At 46.8% G+C, this 20335-nt stretch overlaps 1 protein-coding gene across 4 annotated transcripts; it reads right to left on the reverse strand.

Annotated features, from left to right (window-relative positions):
* Positions 1-953: 953 nt before the first annotated feature.
* LOC146339247 (C-type lectin domain family 1 member A-like) lies at positions 954-19670 on the reverse strand. Of its 4 annotated transcripts, none has more exons than XM_084811663.1 (6): positions 19131-19649; positions 17217-17315; positions 13122-13220; positions 9341-9492; positions 6598-6740; positions 958-1223 (listed from the first exon to the last, which is right to left on the reverse strand). In XM_084811663.1, exons 1-6 carry the CDS (start codon positions 19357-19359, stop codon positions 1100-1102), a joined length of 846 nt encoding a protein of 281 aa, XP_084667789.1. In that variant the 5' UTR covers positions 19360-19649; the 3' UTR covers positions 958-1099. The 4 variants fall into 4 exon arrangements, with proteins under 4 accessions (XP_084667791.1, XP_084667789.1, XP_084667792.1 ...); XM_084811664.1 differs by having other exon boundaries at positions 960-1223; positions 6627-6740; positions 19131-19577; XM_084811665.1 differs by lacking the exon at positions 13122-13220 and having other exon boundaries at positions 954-1223; positions 19131-19670.
* Between the last annotated feature and the right edge of the window lie 665 nt (positions 19671-20335).

The following is a 20335-nucleotide window of genomic DNA, read 5'->3' on the forward strand; positions in this document are numbered from 1 at the left end:
CTGCCTTGTTTCTGCCGACAGAACTTGAAGCACCCATTCTGCATTTAGGCAATCTCCGTTCTGGCAAAGCTGCCCAACCACACTGGGAGCATTCAGTTGCCTGCCTGCCACACTTCAGGGACTTTCATTCTGTGTGTGTAGCTGCAGTTTTGGGGCTGCAGACCTTAGAGAGTTGACCCCCTCAGAGATCCATGCCTCACAGTGAAAGGAAGGGCTGTGCGCCTTTTCTTGATCTTTTGCTGCTGCTAGGAACCATAAGGGAATAGTCTGCTGCTCCAGCAGTAACGGTTGCATGCCAACCAATCTCTTCCTTCTCTAAATAAAATAAAAATGTGTATTCTTTACACTTAAGCTTTGTCAATGTTCTTGAGCTAATTTCACAGCATACAATCTACCAGGCGCACGCCTCGTCGTATTTCTGTGCTTGTCAAGTGCATGGGCACTGATGCGTGTATGATGCTGTGCATACAAGTGTGACTGACTGACAGGCAGGAGCAATCCCAGTGTTGGGGCAGAGTGCTTGGATTCAGCCTCCACGGAAAGTCCTCGCAGCCAGGCAAGATGGGCATGGGAACCCCCACATTGCCCACCAGTGCTGAGGACTTAACACTGTTGAGCAGGGAAGCCCCACAGCGGTAGGTGGGGAGACCATGCCCCTTTGCATCAAAAACAACTCAAGAGCACCCTGAAAGTGAGCAACGGCCCCACCACGGCTGCACAGCTTCAATGCACAGTTACCACGTGAGAGAGCCCACACTGGATGCCGCCTAGCTTAGATTCCACAGGCGAGACTTTGGACCACGGGAAACAGCCCAAGAGAAATTTATGGCAGAAGGGAGTTGTAGAGCTGGCCCAACACAGGCCGATGACTCAAGCTGTATGGGATGTGTGAGCAGCTGGGACAGACACAGTGAGGACAAAATCAGCGCCAGAATATAGGCACACACCATGTTCCTTCAGAGTATGAAATGGCCTTTATTAGTTGCATTTACAGAGACATCCGCTGAAGTTTCCATGAAGTCAACAGGGCCACTGAGCGAGTGCAAGAGAGGGCTGCAGCAGAGGGGAGGGTGAAGCACGTGTGTGCGTGTTCCCTGTTTCACTGGAGCAGTCTCTTGCAGAGACACGGGTGTGCCTCAGTGCAATCCTTGATGGCTGCATAGCCACGGCCAATAAAGACACAACTGTCCACAGTAGAAGAAGGCTGATTTCTTAGTGCAGACCTGCCAGGGAAAGGAATGCTTATCTATAAAACACAGTATTGGCGACTGGAAGATTCCTCTTACCTAATCCAGCAGCAACAACAAACAGAAAGCACTTGTTGCAAGGCATAGATAAAAATAATGGTAGGCATGGGGGGAGACAGCAATCTCAGCCAAATTCTCCTAACTTGAATTTTCCAGGGGAAAAAACGTACTTTAAATTATTGCACTCTGTGTTTGTGTTTCAGTTATGGATACTGTTGGATTTCAGGGGTTAAGACATACATATGGAATTTAGCAAGTCAATTCTTGCTTCGCTGCAATTCTGTGGATGTCTACACAGGCGTAAGCCCCACTGAATTCAATGGGACATACTCCAAACTAATTGCAGCCTGCATTTCCTGTTCTTCTTGATCTAATTTGTCTCAGAAAACTACATGTTGAGATGTCAAAATGTGAGCCTTTAGATTCTCATTTCAATTTCAAACAGTTAATCACATTTGTTACAAATCTTGCTTAGAGATATAAAATTTCTAGAAATTTTGAAGCCACGGACAAAAGGCTTTTTTTTTTTACAGAAAAAAACTGAAATTTCAGTAAAAACAGAAAAAAAGCAATACTTGTTCTTTAAGCGTTCTTTACAGATCTAAAGTCACTTTGTTGCCTTGGGGCAGCCTTTCCCAACCTGGTACCCGCCAGATATTTTGGATTTCAGCTCCCATCAGCATCAGGCAGCATGGCCATGAATGCTGGGCATTGTAGTCAAAACACTGGAGGTCACCAGGTCGCCTTTAGGTTCCTAAAGTTACATTATGTAGAACTTGACTTGCTCATAAAATAATCATTACGGTCACAACCCTATCCAGATAGTCAGCAGCCTCCGAGCTATCCAATGCAGTGTGGGAGGAGAGCAGCGGCTCTGCCCTCCAGCCACCCGACGTTTCTGCGAGATGGGCGTTTTCACCCGTCTAGCAGCAGCACCTCAGAGGGAGAGGGAAGGAGGCTGGGTCGGCCATAGCAAATGGTATAAGACAGCCGCCCAGTTTCCTCCCCTCCTGCCCCTGGAAACGCTTTCTTTTTCTTGTCTCTGGGCTCCAGTTTCCAAGCACGGAGAGTTAGCTGGTACGGTTCTGTCCGAGCTGGCTACAAGGGGGATGGGGAGGGTGCAGGGAGTCCAGTCTCCTGTCTCCAAGCTCTGAGCCCTGTCTCTGAGCTCAGTGCCAGGAAACCGAACTAACCTATGCCCCCACAGATGCTGTCTGGTGGGCATAAGATTGCGGTCTATATTTAAAAACCTTTGAAAGTAAGTTCAGTTAGTAAATGTGTAATTATTGTATGAATAAACTATACTTTTACATTTAAGATACCATACATGATAAATTTATAAGCAAACCAAGTTATACACAACATATTTTAGGTTCCTATTTTATGTCTGACCAGAGGGAACTTCAGCAAGTAGCCCCTGAAACATCTAGAGGCCAGAAGAAGCAGGAAGAACTGGAGGCAGAGAGAGACTGGTGTACAACATCTGTTCCTGTTTGTAAGAAAGTTTAGGGAAATTCCTAAATCTGTTCCTGTTTGTGGGGTGGAGGCTTAGGGAAATCTGATCTGAAGGAAAAGCTCTTAAGATTTTATTTAGCTGGGAAGGACTCGGCTTAGGAATGGTAAGCAACCATATTTAAGAACTGTTAAGCAATCTCAAACCATTATTTGAAGTGTGACATTTTACTCACTATTGTAAATAACTTCTGTTAATAAACATCTTACTTTTTGCTCATTTTGAAAGATTGTGTCTAGTGGTAGGGTCAATTGCATGCCTATGCCATAAGAACCAGGCTACTGCGTTTCTTTTTGGTAAAGAGGGTTTATTCTAGTGGCAGCAGTTAACAGGTTTTATAACTGAGGCAGCATTCCCTAATGGTGAAGTCTAATTGAGAACTTTATTAAAAACCCTGGCAGTGAGTTCTAGAGACCGAAGCCTCAAAGTTAATTTTTTAAAAAGAAACATAGGTGGGATAGGCCACATACTGTTCTGTCGCACTGGTGAAAGTGGCAGAATAACCTACAGTGTTTTTTTCAAATGTGCGTTTAGATTAGAATTACCTTAATTGACTGCTACAGCATCTAGCCAGAACAAGCCCAGAAACACAGGACTCTCTAGAACAAAACCCAAACTGTCAAGAATGCACATTTTCTTCCATTTTTTCTGAGCCTTCATATCTCTAATCTTGCTTCCGCTGTTTACCAGCACAGGTTTACTACATTGAAATCTGCATGAGGCTGACATGTATATCAGATGAAGGGATATTAGGCATCCTCTATAGAATTTCAACAGATGTGTCTTCTTTCTCCTCCTTTGCATGACAAGCTCTGTCTTCCAGGTATGTGGGGCAGAACATTTTCTGTAGGCAATTTTCCATATTGGAAAATGCTTCATAAAGTTTTTCACTCTATATTTTTCTGCAGTAAATCTTCGATTTCTAAAAATGCATTATGAATTAATTAATTAGTACCATAATGAACGAATACAGTATTAGTCAAATTGGGCATGTTCAACATTGTAATTCACTTTTTCTCTGATAAGAATACCAAGGAAATGCCTATATCTCTAATGTATATTTCTTGGGGATATTAGAAATACAGATATTTCCTTGGTATTCTCATCTTAGAAAAAGTGCAGTGGAGGCCTAGGGATAGGGTTCAGCACCTGGAGTTGTGGCTGGCTCTAACTAAAACCCAGAATGGAGTCACCCTCCCACCAAAATCGGAGCCACCAGCTTCCACTGAAAAAGTGAATAAAGGTGCCATCCCATGCATGTTTAGACAGGAAAAAGCTTTACAATTCCCAGCATTCCCCAGCAATGCTAGGAGTTGTAAGACTTATTGAGAATCTGATCTCATTTTTTGATCAGGTAACCTCCCTTGTGGACCGTGGGAATGCTGTAGACATAATATACCTCGACTTCAGCAAAGATTTCAACAAAGTACCCCATGATGTCCTGATGAGCAAACTAGCTCAAAGGGGGCTAGATGAAACAACAATCCGGTGGATCCACAGTTGGCTACAGAATCGGACTCAAAGAGTGCTTATCAATGGGGCCTTCTCAAACTGGGGAGAGGTAACGAGTGGGGTACCGCAGGGCTCAGTCCTGGGCCCTGTGCTCTTCAACATTTGTATTAATGACTTGGAGGAGGAGGTGCAGGGAATGCTGATCAAATGTGCAGATGACACAAAATTTGGCAGGATAGCTAATACTTTGGAAGACAGAAACAAAATTCAAAGTGATCTGGATAGACTGGAGCGCTGGGCAGAAAACAACAGAATGACATTTAATGGGGATAAATGCCAAGTTCTGCACCTAGGAAAAAGAAACCAAATGCACAGTTACAAGATGGGGGATACGTGGCTCAACCACACTACGAGAGAGAAGGATCTTGGAATTGTTGTCGATCACAAGCTGAATATGAGCCAACAATGTGATGTGGCTGTAAAAAAGGCAAATGCTCTTTTGGGCTGCATTCATAGAAGCATCGCTTCCAAATCCCGGGAAGTACTAGTTCCCCTCTACTCAGCACTGGTTAGGCCTCATCTGGAGTACTGTGTCCAGTTCTGGGCACCACACTTTAAGAAGGATGCAGACAAAGTGGAGAGGGTTCAGAGGAGGGCAACAAAGATGATCAGGGGACTGGAAAAAAAGCCCTATGAAGAGAGACTGAAAGAACTGAGCATGTTTAGCCTTGAGAAGAGAAGACTGAGGGGAGATAGGATAGCACTCTTCAAGTACTTGAAAGGTTGTCACAGAGAGGAAGGCCAGGATCTCTTCTCGATCCTCCCAGAGTGCAGGACACGGAAGAATGGGCTCAAGTGACAGGAAGCCAGATTCCAGCTGAACATCAGGAAAAACTTCCTGACTGTTAGAGCAATACGACAATGGAACCAATTACCTAGGGAGGTGGTGGGTTCTCCCACGCTGGAGGCCTTCAAGACGAGGCTAGACAGCCATCTGTCAGGGATGCTCTGACTTGGATTGCTGCATTGAGCCAGGAGTTGGACTCGATGGCCTTGTAGGCCCCTTCCAACCCTACCATTCTATGATTCTATGACTTCTTTTGGTCTAAAATTAGTCAGCTAACTGTTTTCAGAGCCTTCATTTTAATTTGTCAGATTTACACAAAGAAAAGGAAGCATGCTATTTAAGGTATTCCATGCTTCACTGGGTGTGTGTTTTGTGTTTACCTAATCAAATATTTCAGTTCAGATCTTTTGGGGCCTAGAGTATCTCTTGTGAGATGTTTAGGGCACAGAAAAATGTTTTACAATTTCCAGCATGGCTGGCTGGGACATGTTGGGACTTGTGGGACATTTTTCTAACATTATTTATATTCATTTCTATGCTGTAGTTTAAAACATACTCAAAACTGCATACAAAATATTAAAATAAACATTAAAAATAATTATAAAACTAAAAAAGCAAACATTGAAGCAGCACCACAATATTATAAAATTTAAAAAGCAGAAAAATATCATAGCTCAAACAACTGTCTGGGGGAAACAGTTTCCACAGTCTGCATAAAAGTTGGAAGAGAGACAGCCCATTGGATCCACACACCCCATGCCAGGATGGGAATTCCACAACTGTGCCTCTGCGCCCCCGCCCAAGAAAGCTGCCAATGTGAAGTAGAGAGCTGTGTGGCTTTTTAGTTTTGGTTACTACATGCAAGTCAAATGTGCAAAATCTGATCCCTGTTCATTTAGGACATCAGAAGTTTTTCCGATGCAACATCTACCAGAAAACCCACATCGCTGCTGTCTTCTGAAATGCCTTCTTTGTATACAGCTCACTGAAAGGTACAGGGGAGGCCCTGTCCTTTCACATATGATTGCCTGGCCAAATCCTCTAGGCAGAAGACAGGGCGTCCTGAGTGAATGGGGAACGGAGGTGGGATGGGTGCTTTAGGCGGCATTTTCCAGAGAGGACTCCATTTCCATATCTCCAACCTCAGTGCTGTGATCACCGTAAGGAGATGCACCAGAGATGCACCCTGTGGAGGGCACATATAATCAGAAGGTGAGGGGCAGCTTTGAGCATAGTTCATTATCTGAAGGCACTGAAGAGATAGAGGGAGCATGTGCAGCTAAGACCATGACGGTTAAAAGTAAAAGTGGAGTGGAGAAAAGAGAGAAACAGTATTAAGGCAAAGTTTGAAATGATGCACACCCCATCCCAGCCATAGCATCGAGCTCATTTCTTTCTAAGCAACAGAAAAGGATGGAGACACAGAAATGGAGTCCTTTCTGGAATCCGCTGTCTAAAGCAGTTGCCTCCTGTTGCTGCATAGTGGAGTCAGGCCTGGGAGGGGGCAATGCAGGGTTGTGGGGGGCGGGGAGCCTCACAATCTGAGGTGCAGGTTCTCTCCATCTACCCAGTGCCATGTTTTCTGAGTCACGTTGTACTTCAGACCAATCCAGTAACGTTGGTTTATGCGCCGGTTGTGCTCCATCACGAACCACTGACGGGACTCCAACAGCAGGAATTCCTGTGGGAGAGGGACACGATGTACATGATGTTTGCTATTGTAGAAGCTCTGGGGCTTCAGGATTGTCATCTGAGTAAATACATGGGATAACAGGTGTATCTTTACAAGTCCAGCTCCCGAGTACTACAACCCTCAGGATTCCAAAACTCACTGTAAGAATCTGCAGAGTGGATACATCTGTTGTCAAATGAAGAAAGCTGGTATTCAGGGAAGATGACTAGCAATCACAATATTTAAACTAAACCTCCCTGTTCAGAGGCAATAATATACCTCAGAATTGCAGCTACTGGGGGTGAACAAGGGAGCAAGGAAGGCGGCTGCCTTTACACTCCGCTTGTGGACTTCCTGTAGGCATCTGGTTGTCCATGGTTAGAAACAGGATGCTGGACGTGATGAATCTTTGCGGTCTTATCTGGCAAAGCTCCTTTTCTTAAGCTCCAATTATATTCCATCAAACAAATGGGCACTTTTTAGGGCATGCGTCACTCTCTGACCCAAGCTATGACAGAGTTTCACAGACCGTGGGCTCAGCCACCCTTCAGGTGGGTCTCACTGCTGCAGGCTGCCCAGTGACTTTTTGCTCCCCCCGCCCCCTCCCATGCCAGCGGGAGTTGGTTGGAGAGCAAGGCTAATATTTTTAATAATAACAATAATTATGAAAACCTGGGAATAAAGAGGAAGGGGATAAGAGAGGGAAACTCTTATAGGAGGAAGTGAATGTAAAAGTAGCAGGAGGGAGGGCTGAAAAAAAAACAGGCAGTTGGGGATAGGATACAAGTTAAGTGTGAATCTGAAGAATGGAAGAAGAAATGACAAGAAATGGATAAGAAGTCTTTGAGAGGCATGAGTGGGGAGGAGAAAAACAACATAAAATAAACAGTTTTCTCTGCTTAGAGCACTCTCACAAAATGGCTGCCATGGATTGACTTGCTCATTCATAAAATGGCTGCTGTGGTGGGCACGGCTGGTCACAAAACACTCCTTTCCCAGAAAGCAAACTGGTGAGACTAATAGAAAGTATATGGCCTAAGAACCTAAGAACAAGAGAGAAGTGGGGGGCTGAGCTCCAAAATACAAAAACACTCTTTTGAACCCCAATAAAGATGGTGCTGGAGGGCAGCACTTTGCTTTGCAGCATGGCAATCTTCAAGTAAAAAATAAATAAGAAATAAGAATAATAATCTTAAGAAGTAAAATTAACATTAGGAGAGGCAAGGAGCTGGGTGGGTGCCAAGAGAGTTGTCCGCGGGCACATTGGTGTTCATTGGCACCATCTTGGAAACCCAAACACACAGCCTCTGGATCAGCAAATTCTTCCTGAAACAGGGAGAATGAGCAACGATACCTCCAGAGCCAATGCCTATATTTAATCTGAGGAAAGCTGAATTATGGAACTCTCTGCTACCAGGAAATAGCTTTGGCAAAGAATTAGCAATTTTCAAGGAGGGATTAGGTATCAGTATAAAATTGTGTCAGCAGTGTAGGGAGCGTGGCTATATGGGGACTCAAGGAGGGCCAGATTTGTCCCTTGAACCTGAGTTTCTGCACCTATGCCACAGTTCTGAGTCCAGGAGCACCCCCATTCTGAACATGTGTGGCCTTAGAGTGAGATCCAAACCTCTATCCAGACTAGCATATTTCCCAACCCACTGTACTTCCATCTTATGCGGATTCAGTTTCAGCTTGTTAGCCCTCATCCATTCCAGGACTGCCCTCAGATACCTCTCCAAGGTTTCAAAGGCCTCCCTGGAATTAGATGGTGGAGAAGAGAGATAGAGCTTTGTGTCATCTGTGTTACCTCAGGGTTGCTGTGAGGAGGGCGATCATATATGCTGCCTTGAACTCCAACATAAATGTAAAAAATAAATAAATGTTGATGACACCTCAGCCCAAACCTCCTGATGATTTCTCCCAGAGGTTTCATGTAAATGTTGAAAAGCATGCAGGGCAAGATAGAAGCCTGAGGCACCCCAAATGTCAATGGCCAAGGAGCGAACAAAAAGTCCCTCAGCACCTTCTTCTTGGTCCATCTCCCCAGGAAGGACTGGAACCACTGCAACAACATGCCAACAAGTCCCATCCCAGAGAGACAGTCCAGAAAGATACCATGGTCAATGATATCGAAAGCCACTGAGAGGTCCAGGAGAACCAATATGGTCATGCTCCCCTGCATCCATTCCCCAGGGTAAGTCAACCACCAGGGCAACCAAGGCAGTTTCTGTTCTGAGCCCAGGCTGGAAGCCAGACTAAAATGGATCTAAATAATTAGTGTCATCCCAAACTCCTTCCTCTTCTTCTTCTAACCCATGAAGAACTATAACTATAATAGGATCATACTACAGGGTTCTGTAGTTTTATGACCACTGGATGTAAAAGTACTGAATTTTCCAGATTAACACTAAACAGTATTGCATGGCCTTAGTGTTTTGTCTTGTTTTTAATGTTTCCCTAAAATTCCCAGATTTTAAAATTTGACTCTAACATTTTGAAAAAATCTGCTATATTTTAAAAAATGGTTTAAAATGTAATTCCAGTGTTAGACACACACACACACACACACACACACTCTACCAAAGACAGAAGACCCAAAGAACCTTCACCATTTCTCCTTCAGTGCTCCCAATTAAAAGACTGGCTTTGTGTTCCTGGCAATGTAGTATGCATTGTTCCCAGGGTATTGCTTGAAAGGTGCGCAGATAGCACGCATCTCCCCGCTGGAGCCAAGGCTCGCCGCATGGTTTACAACTCAAATCTGTGGAGAAAAAGCACAGGGGATGAGGCTCGCTGCTCTGCTGTTTCCCCCACCCGCACCCCCAGCAATGGTTTAGAATGCACCCCTTCCCCAGCAGTCAGGCACTAGGGCAATTCTTCACAAACAAGGGCTGATTTTATTGTTTAAATATTTCAGTTTATGGAAGTTTGGTTGTGTAAAACATATATTGTATTATGTATAAACATGTATTGTATTATGTATTATGCACTGGTGTTCATGTTCATCTCGTCTGATCTAACTAAGCAGGGCCAGTCAGCCCTGGTTAGTACTTGGATGAGAGACCGCCTGGGAATCAGGCTTCCTGCATTGAGCAGGGGGTTGGACTCAATAGTCTTGTAGGCCCCTTCTAACCCTATGATTCTATTATTTTGTAGAATGTCCCTCTGATGAAATGCTGGATATGGGCTGAAATAATTGGGAAGCTGGTATCAAATTTCATATCTCAGTTTTGCACTCCGTTGCTACCTACTGATTTTCTCTTTGTGTTGCTTCAGTGCTGCCACCTTCTTGTGGCAAGCTGAACTGAGCTGACCCTTTAAAATCCCAGCAAGGTTTAGAGCAGGGGTCCCCAACCCTCGGTCTGCGGACCGGTCCTGGTCCGGGTCCATGGCCTGTTAGGGACCGGGTCGCAGCAAGGGTGTGGGAACCCCCCTTACCTTGGGTCCGTGGGGGGGGGGGGATTGCCGAGTCCTCAGAGCTGCCGGCTGGCTCAGGCCACTGGCGGATTTCCACTGGGATGGAAATGGTGTCCACGCGAACGACATTTGCGTCCCTGTTCTTCAAGTAATAGGCTATGAACGTAGCTGATTACTTGAAGAACAGGGACGCAAATGGCGTCCGTGTGGACGCCATTTCCATCCCAGCAGCCAGAAGTCCGCCAGTGGCCGGAGCCGGCCAGCAGCTCTGAGGACTCGGAGCGGAGCAGGCCAGGGCTGGCCAGGATTCCGGGGGGGGGGGAATTGCCCCCCCCATGGACCCAAAGTAAGGGGGGTTCCCACACCCCTGCTGCGGCCCAGTTCCACACACCCCCGGTCCATGGAAAAATTGTTTTCCATGAGACCGGTCCCTGGTCCCAAAAAGGTTGGGGACCGCTGGTTTAGAGGAGCCAGTGCTGAAAGACAGAATAGTTGGTAGAGGCCAGGCTGGGACATTCAGAGACAGAGGTCACATGCCCTGTTCCATGGCTTCTGGGGTTCCTCATAAGCTTACGAGGGCTTCCTTGGTGAGAAGTGGGGCCAGCTCAAACTTTTGTTGCCCCAGGCAAAAATACTAATTTTACTCCCCTTTCACTTGTAGGGGATGAACTGTATTTTCTCCTTGAGGATTGCTTTTCCCTGCTCCATATAAGTGAATGGGCTAGAAGTGGGAAAATCATGTGTGTGTTTGGTGTAGGGGAAATTGTATTCCTCTTGGAAGATATTCCCAATTGGTGCCCCTGGAATTTGGCTATCAGAAGTAGCTGTATGTCTTATCTTTGGGTTGTGCTAGCCCTGGGGGGATCTTCACGACAACAGAATAAGAAGCTGATTGGAGTATTATCCAGATTTTCATGGAATCAGCTTTGGTCTGATAAGGACACACAAAGCGAGATAAGCTGAGTGTACTGTACCTTTAAGATCTGGTTTTCAGGGGTCACACAGTGTTTGAAAGGAACATACTTCTAGGTGGGGTGAGGGGAGCAGAACTGAACGTTATCAACCTGGCAGGGGCTGCTCAACCAATGAGAGAGGCTTTTTTCCCAGCCTGTGTCCAGGCTCTCCACTGCTACTACATTATTATGAATGGAGACCAGCTAATTTCCCCCCATGTGTGCAGATTCCCTGAAGAAGCCAAAATCCCCGATTATACAGTGCAGCATCTGAAGGCTCCCTGTGAGGGCATCCCCCCGCAATGTCACCACATTCCAGCAATTTAACGTGGAGTTATTGCCCCCACCCCATTTTTCCCCATGTGCGCACTTTTGGCTTGAGAAACCAAAATCCACAGTTTTCGAGTACAGCATCTGCAGGTTCCCCCTGAGAGCATCCCCCCCCCATTTTGCTACAGTCCAGCAAACTGTTGCAGAGTTATTGCTTCCACCCCCACCTCCTTTCTCCTTCTCTGGGCGCTTTCTCCCTGCTTGCAATGACAGGCTCCTGAGAGCTCATCAGATCGGAGAAGTGACTTTACATAACATCAAAGAAGTGACTTTACACAATATCAGAGATATGATTTAACACAACAATGGAGAAGTGAAGTAATGCAAACATCAGAGAAGTGCATCATCATGGAGGCTAATTACTGGTGAAATGGGTGTGCAGGGCGATTCTGAAGGCTGGAAAGGCTCAGTGAGGTCATGGCCAGGTGAAAGACACACCCCTGGGCAGGGCTACAATGCCAAAGTAAATGTGGAGGATAGGGACACACAGCACCAGAAGTGCAGAGAACCCAAATTAAAGAAATAAAACAGAATAAAAGTAGTCTTAGAAAATACAGCTTTTCCACCAGAAATCTGCAGGGTGGCTGCAGATTGTCCATGACATCATCTGCTGCCAACTACCTCAAAATGCTCCCAATTCACAGCAAATCCCTTGTGAGGACAGCCCCCCTGATGAGAAGATCAGTAGAGAAGCTTCCTTAAATGACAGACTGGCTCCTCGCCTCCTCCTCACCAACACAAGGGAATCTCTTTGTCTCTGTACAGTAAGTTCACACCAGGGATGCTTCCAAATTACTCCTTACAACGATGAGAACCAGCGTAGTGCAGGGGTTAGGGTGCCAGACTAGGCATGAAGAGACCCTGATTCAAATCTTTACTTGACCTTTAGCTAGCCATTCTCTCTCAGTCCAATCTATCTCACAGACATGTTGTGAGGATAAAATGGGTAGGGAAAGGAGATCTCCTTGGAGAAAGGACAGGATAACACTATAATAAATGAAACAATAGCTTACAAATAACTTATACAAGGTGATGCATTTTAAGAGCACCACTGAAGCTGTACACACAACCCAAGAGGTGTAACCAGGATCTCTCTCAAAGTCGCAGAGAATGTTGGGATGTAAGCCCTGAATTGTATGAAAGATTCTGGGATGCAGCTCTTTATTGCCCTGCTCCCATTGCAAATCCTGACCTTAGCATCTCCTGCTTGCCTTGCTGGCAAAGGAAAGTGAGCTTCACTTGCAAGACCTGCATCTGTGCTGTCAAGCAACTCAGGTTGAGTCATATTTATCTTAATTAACTTACAAAAGCCAGCTCTTTGCTCTAGCAGGCTCAGTTCTTGGAAAACTTCCTTTGGCAGCCAAGAACACTGGTTGGGAGCCCAGAATAAAGGTGAAAAATGAAAATGCTCTAAGGCAGTTTGCCCCACCCCGAGGTCAGAATTAAGTATTGCAAAAATCTCTCTACAAAGTGGTTGAATTTTGTGTGGCTGCAGAAAGCTGATTCAGCCATCCCCAGCAACTTTAAGAAAAAAAGCAGCGATGGTCAAACCAGTTTAGGTCTCCCGTACAGATTTGCCCTAAAGTATTCCTGTGATGTGGTGGGCTCACTTGCCATCCAGGTGGCCCAGTTGTGGGGAGGGGACAGAGGGGAGGGTGTCATGGATCTCTAGAACCCTTTGGGCACTCACTTCTGTCTCCTGCTTCGTGCCTTACAGCCACCTTTAGCCTGTTCTCCCAGCCTTGCATACGTGAAATTGCAGCATCCATGTAATCCGCCTCCCTGATGACTGAAAGGAATGAGGAGCAGTTAACAAGAGGTCCTTTTGTGGATCAAAGAGATGCTTTTGCAGGAAGGAGCCCTCCTTGCGTATTCCAGCTATTTATATGGCAAAGTGGCCAGACGATACTCCCTGTCCTGCTTCCCAAACCCAGAAGGGCAGGTAGAATCCTCACCCTGCTTCCTATAACTGCTTGGGAAATTTTCAGTCTCACAATTCAGATTCTGATGTCTGTATTAGATCCCAGAATTTGACACCTGAGCTTTGGAGATTAAGGGCTTTTCTACATGAGGCTTTTAACCCACCACTTACTGAGGCTTCTGCTTCTGGATTCTTTGTGAGATTAAGATCGGCTCCTTTACACGTGTTTCTTTCAGCGTTTTCTCTTTCTCTGCCTTTCTATGTGTTCCATTACACAACCACTAGATGATGCCGTGTTATAGTGGAATTGCGGAAATACGCAAGGGTTTCATGCCGCCATTCACAGAAATACCAGACTTTCCTCGTTAGAAAAACAACAACGCTATAATGGCTGCAAAGCACAGGAGAGGCCCTGGAGGAGGATAACATCATGTAAAGCACCCTCAAACTACCAGGAGTGAAGAGTCATGAGCACAAAATAAATGCTTCCTGTAGAAAAGCTCTAAATTTAGTATAGAAGTTAGAAATTCTATTGCAAATCAGTTACCTGATAATGTCAGACACTGATTGCTACAGCAAAACCGTCCAATGCCAAAGGCTGGTGCTGAATATGAAATATATTTGCTGACTATTTTGCACATCCAGAGTTCTAACGTTAACCATTTCGTATACACCCCTCCCCCTCCCCCTGAGCAGTACAGCAGGCCAGAAGAACAGGAGGGTCGGCTCGGCTGCAGGAGCACCCCAACCCAAACCCACTCAGCAGTGTCCCTTGTGTTCCCAGGACCTGCTTCCTGCCCAGACTTCCCCCTCATCTTTAACAGCTCCATGGCAGGCAGGTACATCATGGTCCTCTCTGTGCTGGGAATAGCTGGACCTACCGAATTTGGCTGATGCTGATGGGAGAGAAGTTTCTTTCAGTTCATTTTTGATAAGAATTTACCAAAATTCACAAAGGTCTTCATGTTCAAGGGAGAAAGCACTTGAGATTTTAAAAATTAAAATGCAGGAGAAAACAGGATTGAAAGATTTGCCCATCCCTACATTAGAGGTGCAGATCTGAGAAGGAAAACACAGGACACTTAAGTTAGGACACTTCCACAACCTCCTGGTATCCTCCTAGCCTTCAGAATCAGGTGACCCTACAGTATGGGTGAGCAACCTGCAACCCACAGGACAAATCCAGCCCACAGGGCTCCATCCAGCCTGCAGCGTCTCCTTCTCAGCCATGGCCTCTCCTACTCTAGTCTGCCCCCCAAAGCGAGATGCCCAAGGAGTGCTTTGTTTCTCCCCAAGCAGCTTCTGCCATTCTGTGCTGTGTGCTGAGAAAGGAAGGCCCCCTACTCCGCAGGCAGCACAAAAGAAAAGCGAGTGGCCTGGGAAGAAATAGAGTCCACGGTTTCTCCCCAGGCCAAAAGGATTTCCATAGTGTGATTTCCATAGTGACAGAAGCTGGGCAAGGAAGGATTAATCACCCCACCCTGCACACTACCATCCACACAAAAATCCCCGTCCCCACCCTCCCGCGGCTGCTACATAAAGCACCTTAATGGCTCCACTGGGTGTTTATTTTAAACCTGACAGCAACGTTTGTGTGTGTGTGTGGGGGGGGGCAGTGAATGACAGATTAAGTATGTGACTGTATCTGTGCTATGTGTGAGAGAGAGTGTATGTGTATCACATGTGTAAATGTATATGAATGGGTGTGTATGTTTGCATTATGTGTTTGGATATGTATGAACGGGTATGTGTGGATGTATTTGTGATTGAGAGACCTGTGCATGCCCACCATTGGCATGCAGCCCCTGGAAGGATGGCCACAGGGGAATGTGGCCCTCAGGCTAAGAAAGCTTCCCCACCCATGCACTACAGCAGGGATGCAGAACCTCTTTCAGCCCAAGGGCCAAATTCCATTTTGGAGAAGCTCTCGGGAGGGGCCAATGTGCTGCGGGGGGAGGCCAAAAGTACCAGCATATTGTAACTTAAAGCACTTCCTGCCAGCAACTAAGGGCTTCTCTGCACCAAGGTTTTATCCCGCACTTTTACTGGGGCTTCTGCTTCTGGATTCTTTGTAGGATTGACGCATGTGATTTCCTTTCTGTGCAAGTTCTATATGTTTCATTATAAAGCCACTTGATGGCGCTGTGGTATAGCAGAATTGCTGAAGTACACACAGCTGTTCTTGTGCTAAAAAAAATATGCCAGGCTTTCCCCAGTCTTACCAAAAAACCAGGACAGAGGTTATAAAGCATGGGAGAGGGCTTGGGCTTGACGGCATCGTGTAAAGCAGGGGTCCCCAACCCCCGGGCCACAGAGCGGTACCAGTCTGTGGCCTGTTAGGAACTGGGCCGTACAGCAGAAGGTGAGCATAGGGGTGTGTGAAACCCCCTTAACTTGGGTCCGTGGGGGTCCGCGGGGGGGGGAGTTGATCTGTCCCTCCCCCCTGGAATCATCGCCAGCCCTGGTCGGCTCCGCTTTGCGGCAAGTCCACGGAGCTGCCGGACTTACGGCCGCTGGGATGCAAATGGCGTCCGCATAGCGGACACCATTTGCGTCCCTGTTCTTCAGGTAATAGGCTATGTAAATCTTTACGTAGCCTATTACTGCAAAGTAATAAATGTAATGCGCTTGAATCATCCCAAACCATCCCCCCCAGTCCGTGGAAAAATTGTCTTCCACAAAACCGGTCCCTGGTGCCAAAAAGGTTGGGGACCGCTGGTGTAAAGGACCTAGAAATGTCCATGTTCAATCACAAACACACAATAAAAGTCTCATGTCGAGATGCCCTAAGCCATAGGAGAGTCATTTCAACCTTTTAGGATGGGGAAAATATTGCACAAAACCCAGGAAACCACTAAATGATTGGTGATCTGGGGAAACAGGGTGAGGCTGAGGGAAAGGGGAGTGGCCTTCTGGGGAACCTTGGAGGGTCAGTTTGGGACCCCAGACCTGAGGTTCTGCAGCCCTGCACTACAGAGTCAATCCTATCTGTCAGTGCCTGGAAAAAAAACTCCCAAGATTGCCGTTCTCCCTCAGGCTAATCTTGGAAACTAGTTACCCACCTGCCACTGGCAGGTTGGCCGATTACCTGACCAGCCAGCCAGTCTATGCGGCTATCTTTCTTCTGCTCTCCCTTTCCCTCCTGCCTGTTGCCCGGGTATTGGTAGCCCTTGGATCTGAGAGCCAAGTACACAGGGTTCTGTCCCTGAAAGGGGCTCTTAGTGAAGGAATCAAGGGAGACTGCAGTTTCCCTAATAGATCTTAGGTGCTCACTTGCCGTGACAGTGGGGTAGTTTGTCAGAGGGGGGAGCATAGGGTTGGTCTTTGCTGCCACCACTGAAGATGGCCATAGGGCAGTACTGCAACTCAGCAGTGTCAGGTGACACAAATGGCCAATAGGGTTCCACTTGGTCCTATAAAGCTGCTGACTCTGGCTTGGCTCTTCAGCCATCCCTGAGGAGCAGACTGAGCTGCTATAAAGCTGCGTCTCCCATGTAGCTATTGGTCAAGGAAGGCAGGGCCCCCTGTTTGGGAATCCTTATGCTTGCCTGCACGTCCACTTACTTCAACTGGTCAGCACTTGCTTGACTCCAGACTGCTAGCCCTGACAAACACTAGCAAAACACCCATCATTATGCTGGCATGGGTCTTGAGAAAGCGAGATAAAAGTCCCTAGACTGCGTGGAAACCCGTGAGGTGCAGTGCAACCCAGCCATAACGCCTATGATTATTTCCACCTCAAACAGGGCAATAGGTGCCCTCTCCTTGGGAACAGCGAGAGATTGGAGGAAAAGAGGCCATGGAAGGTGGGCGTGGAGGAGGAGGTCCTTTAAAATCACTTCGACTCACACCACAGATACTTACAGGCACCAATAACACTAACCAGAATGAAGAACAAGAGCAGCGCTGTAGCCACTAGGGTAAATGCAGATATCGGCCACCAACTGACAACGCCAAGAAAGCCTGGTGGGGAAAAAATCATATTTATTTTAAATATTTCTATCCTGCCTGGAAAAAGGCCTCTGAGGTGGCTAATAATAATAAGAGAAAACAATGAACATAATAAGGGGTTTTTTTTAAAGGCAGTGCTGACTTATTATGGCTCCCACTGGGGTGCAACTAGGTAAATTTAGATACTGGTCTTAATGGTCTTACTGGGGGGGAGGGGGGGCTGGTGGTGCCTTTAGAGGCCCATGTGTATTTCATGAGTTGTGAAGCACATAACTGACATTTCTCTACTCCCTCTCCCACCCACCCCCACACAACATCATGCCATACTTTAAAACTGCTTCTGCATTCTTGATATACAGTATTAAGATCATAGCAAACAAACAAACAACCACAAACCCATTTGCCAACCCTGATTTTAAAAAGAAGAAGAAAAACTCTGAACATGCACAGTTTCACATATTAAACTCACTTAAATCATAGCACCATACTGACTACAGGAATAAAATGAAGTTTTCTTCTGCTTCTTGGGAACCATTTTGTTGCAGAAAAGGATCACTGATTTTTAAAGTAAAAAAGAATAAAGTGAGCATCTGTAACTATGTACATGCCCACCTGGCTGCCTTCTAACTATAAAATAAGTTAAAAAATAAAGGATGCTGCAGTGAGCAATGTCACCCTGGGAGGCCCCCAGCATGCTATATGGCTTCTCCCACCCTGCTCCACTCCTAGGCTTTCCCCTTCAGCCACCTCTTATTTAACAGTAGTAGCAATAACTTATTCTGCCCTCTCTCCCTCTCTCAACACTTGAAGCACCACCACCAGGAAGATGCGCAGGCCCAGGCTCTGGGGATTCCCCAAGTGAAACTAATTTTAGGTTGGGGGTGACCGCCAAGTACACCTCTACCCAACTTTGAGGATCTGATTTCATGCATAGGTGATTTGCTTATGAGAGGGTTCCGGCTCAGTTTTAGATTGCAGAGGAACTCGTGGGAGGGTGGGGGGAGGCTTTTAAGTGTCCTTGGCCCCAAGCCATTTCCGGCTTTATGGCTGACATCACCACCACCTTGAATTGAGCTTGGGAAGTAATAGGCAACCAATGCAGGCAAGCGCTGGTATAATCTGCTCCCAGGAGTCACCCCACCTCCCACTCCCCACTCAGAAAGCAGGATTCATATATACCAGCCTTCCCCAGCTTTGGACTGTAAAACATATGTAGAGCACAGGGTTGGGTAAGGCGGATATACAGTCCCCATCACTGATGAGTTGTCAGAGATGAGAACCGTAGCATACCAAAGTGGTGACAGTGTTGGACTGGGAGCCGGGAGGTCCAGGTTCTAGTCCTCATTCGGCCATGGAAGTTCACTGGGTGACTTTGGGCCAGTCACAGACTCTCAGCCCAGCCTACCTCACAGGGTTGTTGTTGTGAGGATAAAATGGAGAGCAGAAATGGAGAGGAGGAGGACAATGTAGGCCGCCTTGGTTTCCTTGTAAAAGGAAAAAAGGCGGGATATAAGTGCAATAAATACAAAAATAAAAATACAGGCTGCACGTGGCCCCAGAGAGCCTGTGTGTGAGAATCTGAGGAGCCTTCAACTGAAGGGAAAAGAAAAGTTTTCTAGTCCTCGTGTTTATCGAGAGAGGCCTGAAACTGGGAAAAAGAGAAGCAAAGGAGGGTGCCAGTGGCATAAATGGCCTGTGCAACCTAAGGTGCGGGGTCAGGTGGCCATTCTGCAAACCATGCAGGGCACATGGATCGGATGGCTGTTCTTCGCAGCCACACACGCGCACCCCAGGCCTGTGCGAGAGCCTTGCCCAGCCAATACTTACTGGGGGGCGCAGGGACCGTGTCCTGTTTCTCCCACTGGGGTGGTGGGGTAAGCAGTTCCCTCCGCACCTTAGGCGACGTGTCGCTCCAGAAGGCTGGCCCTTTCATGGTTTCCCTCACCTCCGGGGGGTTTGGTGCGCGGCGGTTCATTTTTAGTGGTGACCTAGGCATATCTTTGATGAACTGCCCCCCTGCCCAGGAGGGCTCTCCCTTCTTAGGCTCCCATGACATGCTTGGCCTCCTTTCAGCAAGTTTCAAGGACAAGAACCGAAAGCGGAGCGGAGCAGCCCCTGCCAAGGCCTCAGTGGTGGAGCCGACAAAGTCCTGCCACCCAGGCCCTTCACAGGCTGTCAGGAGGAGGCCTCAGTGCCTTCTCAGCTTTGAAATTCTTTTCTCTTCGGGGAGCACCAGAGCCTTTGCCTGCTCAGACTCCAGGCACGGCTCCCCTCAGCTGTGGGGTCGGTGGCCTGGGCCTGGGCCTGCTCCAGCCTGGCAGCTAAGAGCACCACCAGGTTGGACCTAGCTGGGGTGGAGTGAGGGAGCCGCTCCCCAGAGGCGCCGGTGCTTCTCGCCCCCCGCATGAGAGGAAGGCCCTGTGAGCGGCCCGTGAGCCAGTTTCCAAACAGGGGAGACGTCTGGACAGTTTCCCTGAGGGCCCAGACACGGTTTCTTTCCCCCACTGTGGATTAGATACCCCTCATTGCTGGCCCTTGTGGAAAGCTTCTGTGGCTGGCTGCTAGTTTGGGGTTCATGTTCCTTCCTCTTAATCCCAGTTCTATTTTGACATCTCATCCTGATTTATGTACTTACTGTAAAAAGACTCAAGGGTGTGGTTATTGTGTGTGTGTTTTATTGCTGAGGAGGGTTTTACAATTAGTTCAAATAAACTGATTTGTTTGTTAATTAAACTTTGTACGTTTGTTCCAATATCCTATGTACATTTTTAGACAGAAAAAAAGGCTTATAACTCCCAGCATTTCCCAGCCAGCCCTTCTTCACTGTGGTGAGCTGTACTGTATTTCTGTTTAAATTATAGTTATTATTTCTAAATTTGCATATATAAAAATTAGCAAATGTTATGCAAATAGTTGAACGTAGGGAAAACCACTAAACCATTCAGGTATGACCTAAATCATATTCTTTATGAATATACAGTGGAGGTGAGGAATAGATTTAAGGGATTAGACCTGATAGACAGCGTGCCTGA

The sequence above is a fragment of the Heloderma suspectum genome, chromosome 7 (genome assembly GCF_057233095.1).
Source record: "Heloderma suspectum isolate Gila_16-S chromosome 7, 16-S_ref, whole genome shotgun sequence".
Lineage (NCBI taxonomy): Eukaryota > Metazoa > Chordata > Lepidosauria > Squamata > Helodermatidae > Heloderma > Heloderma suspectum.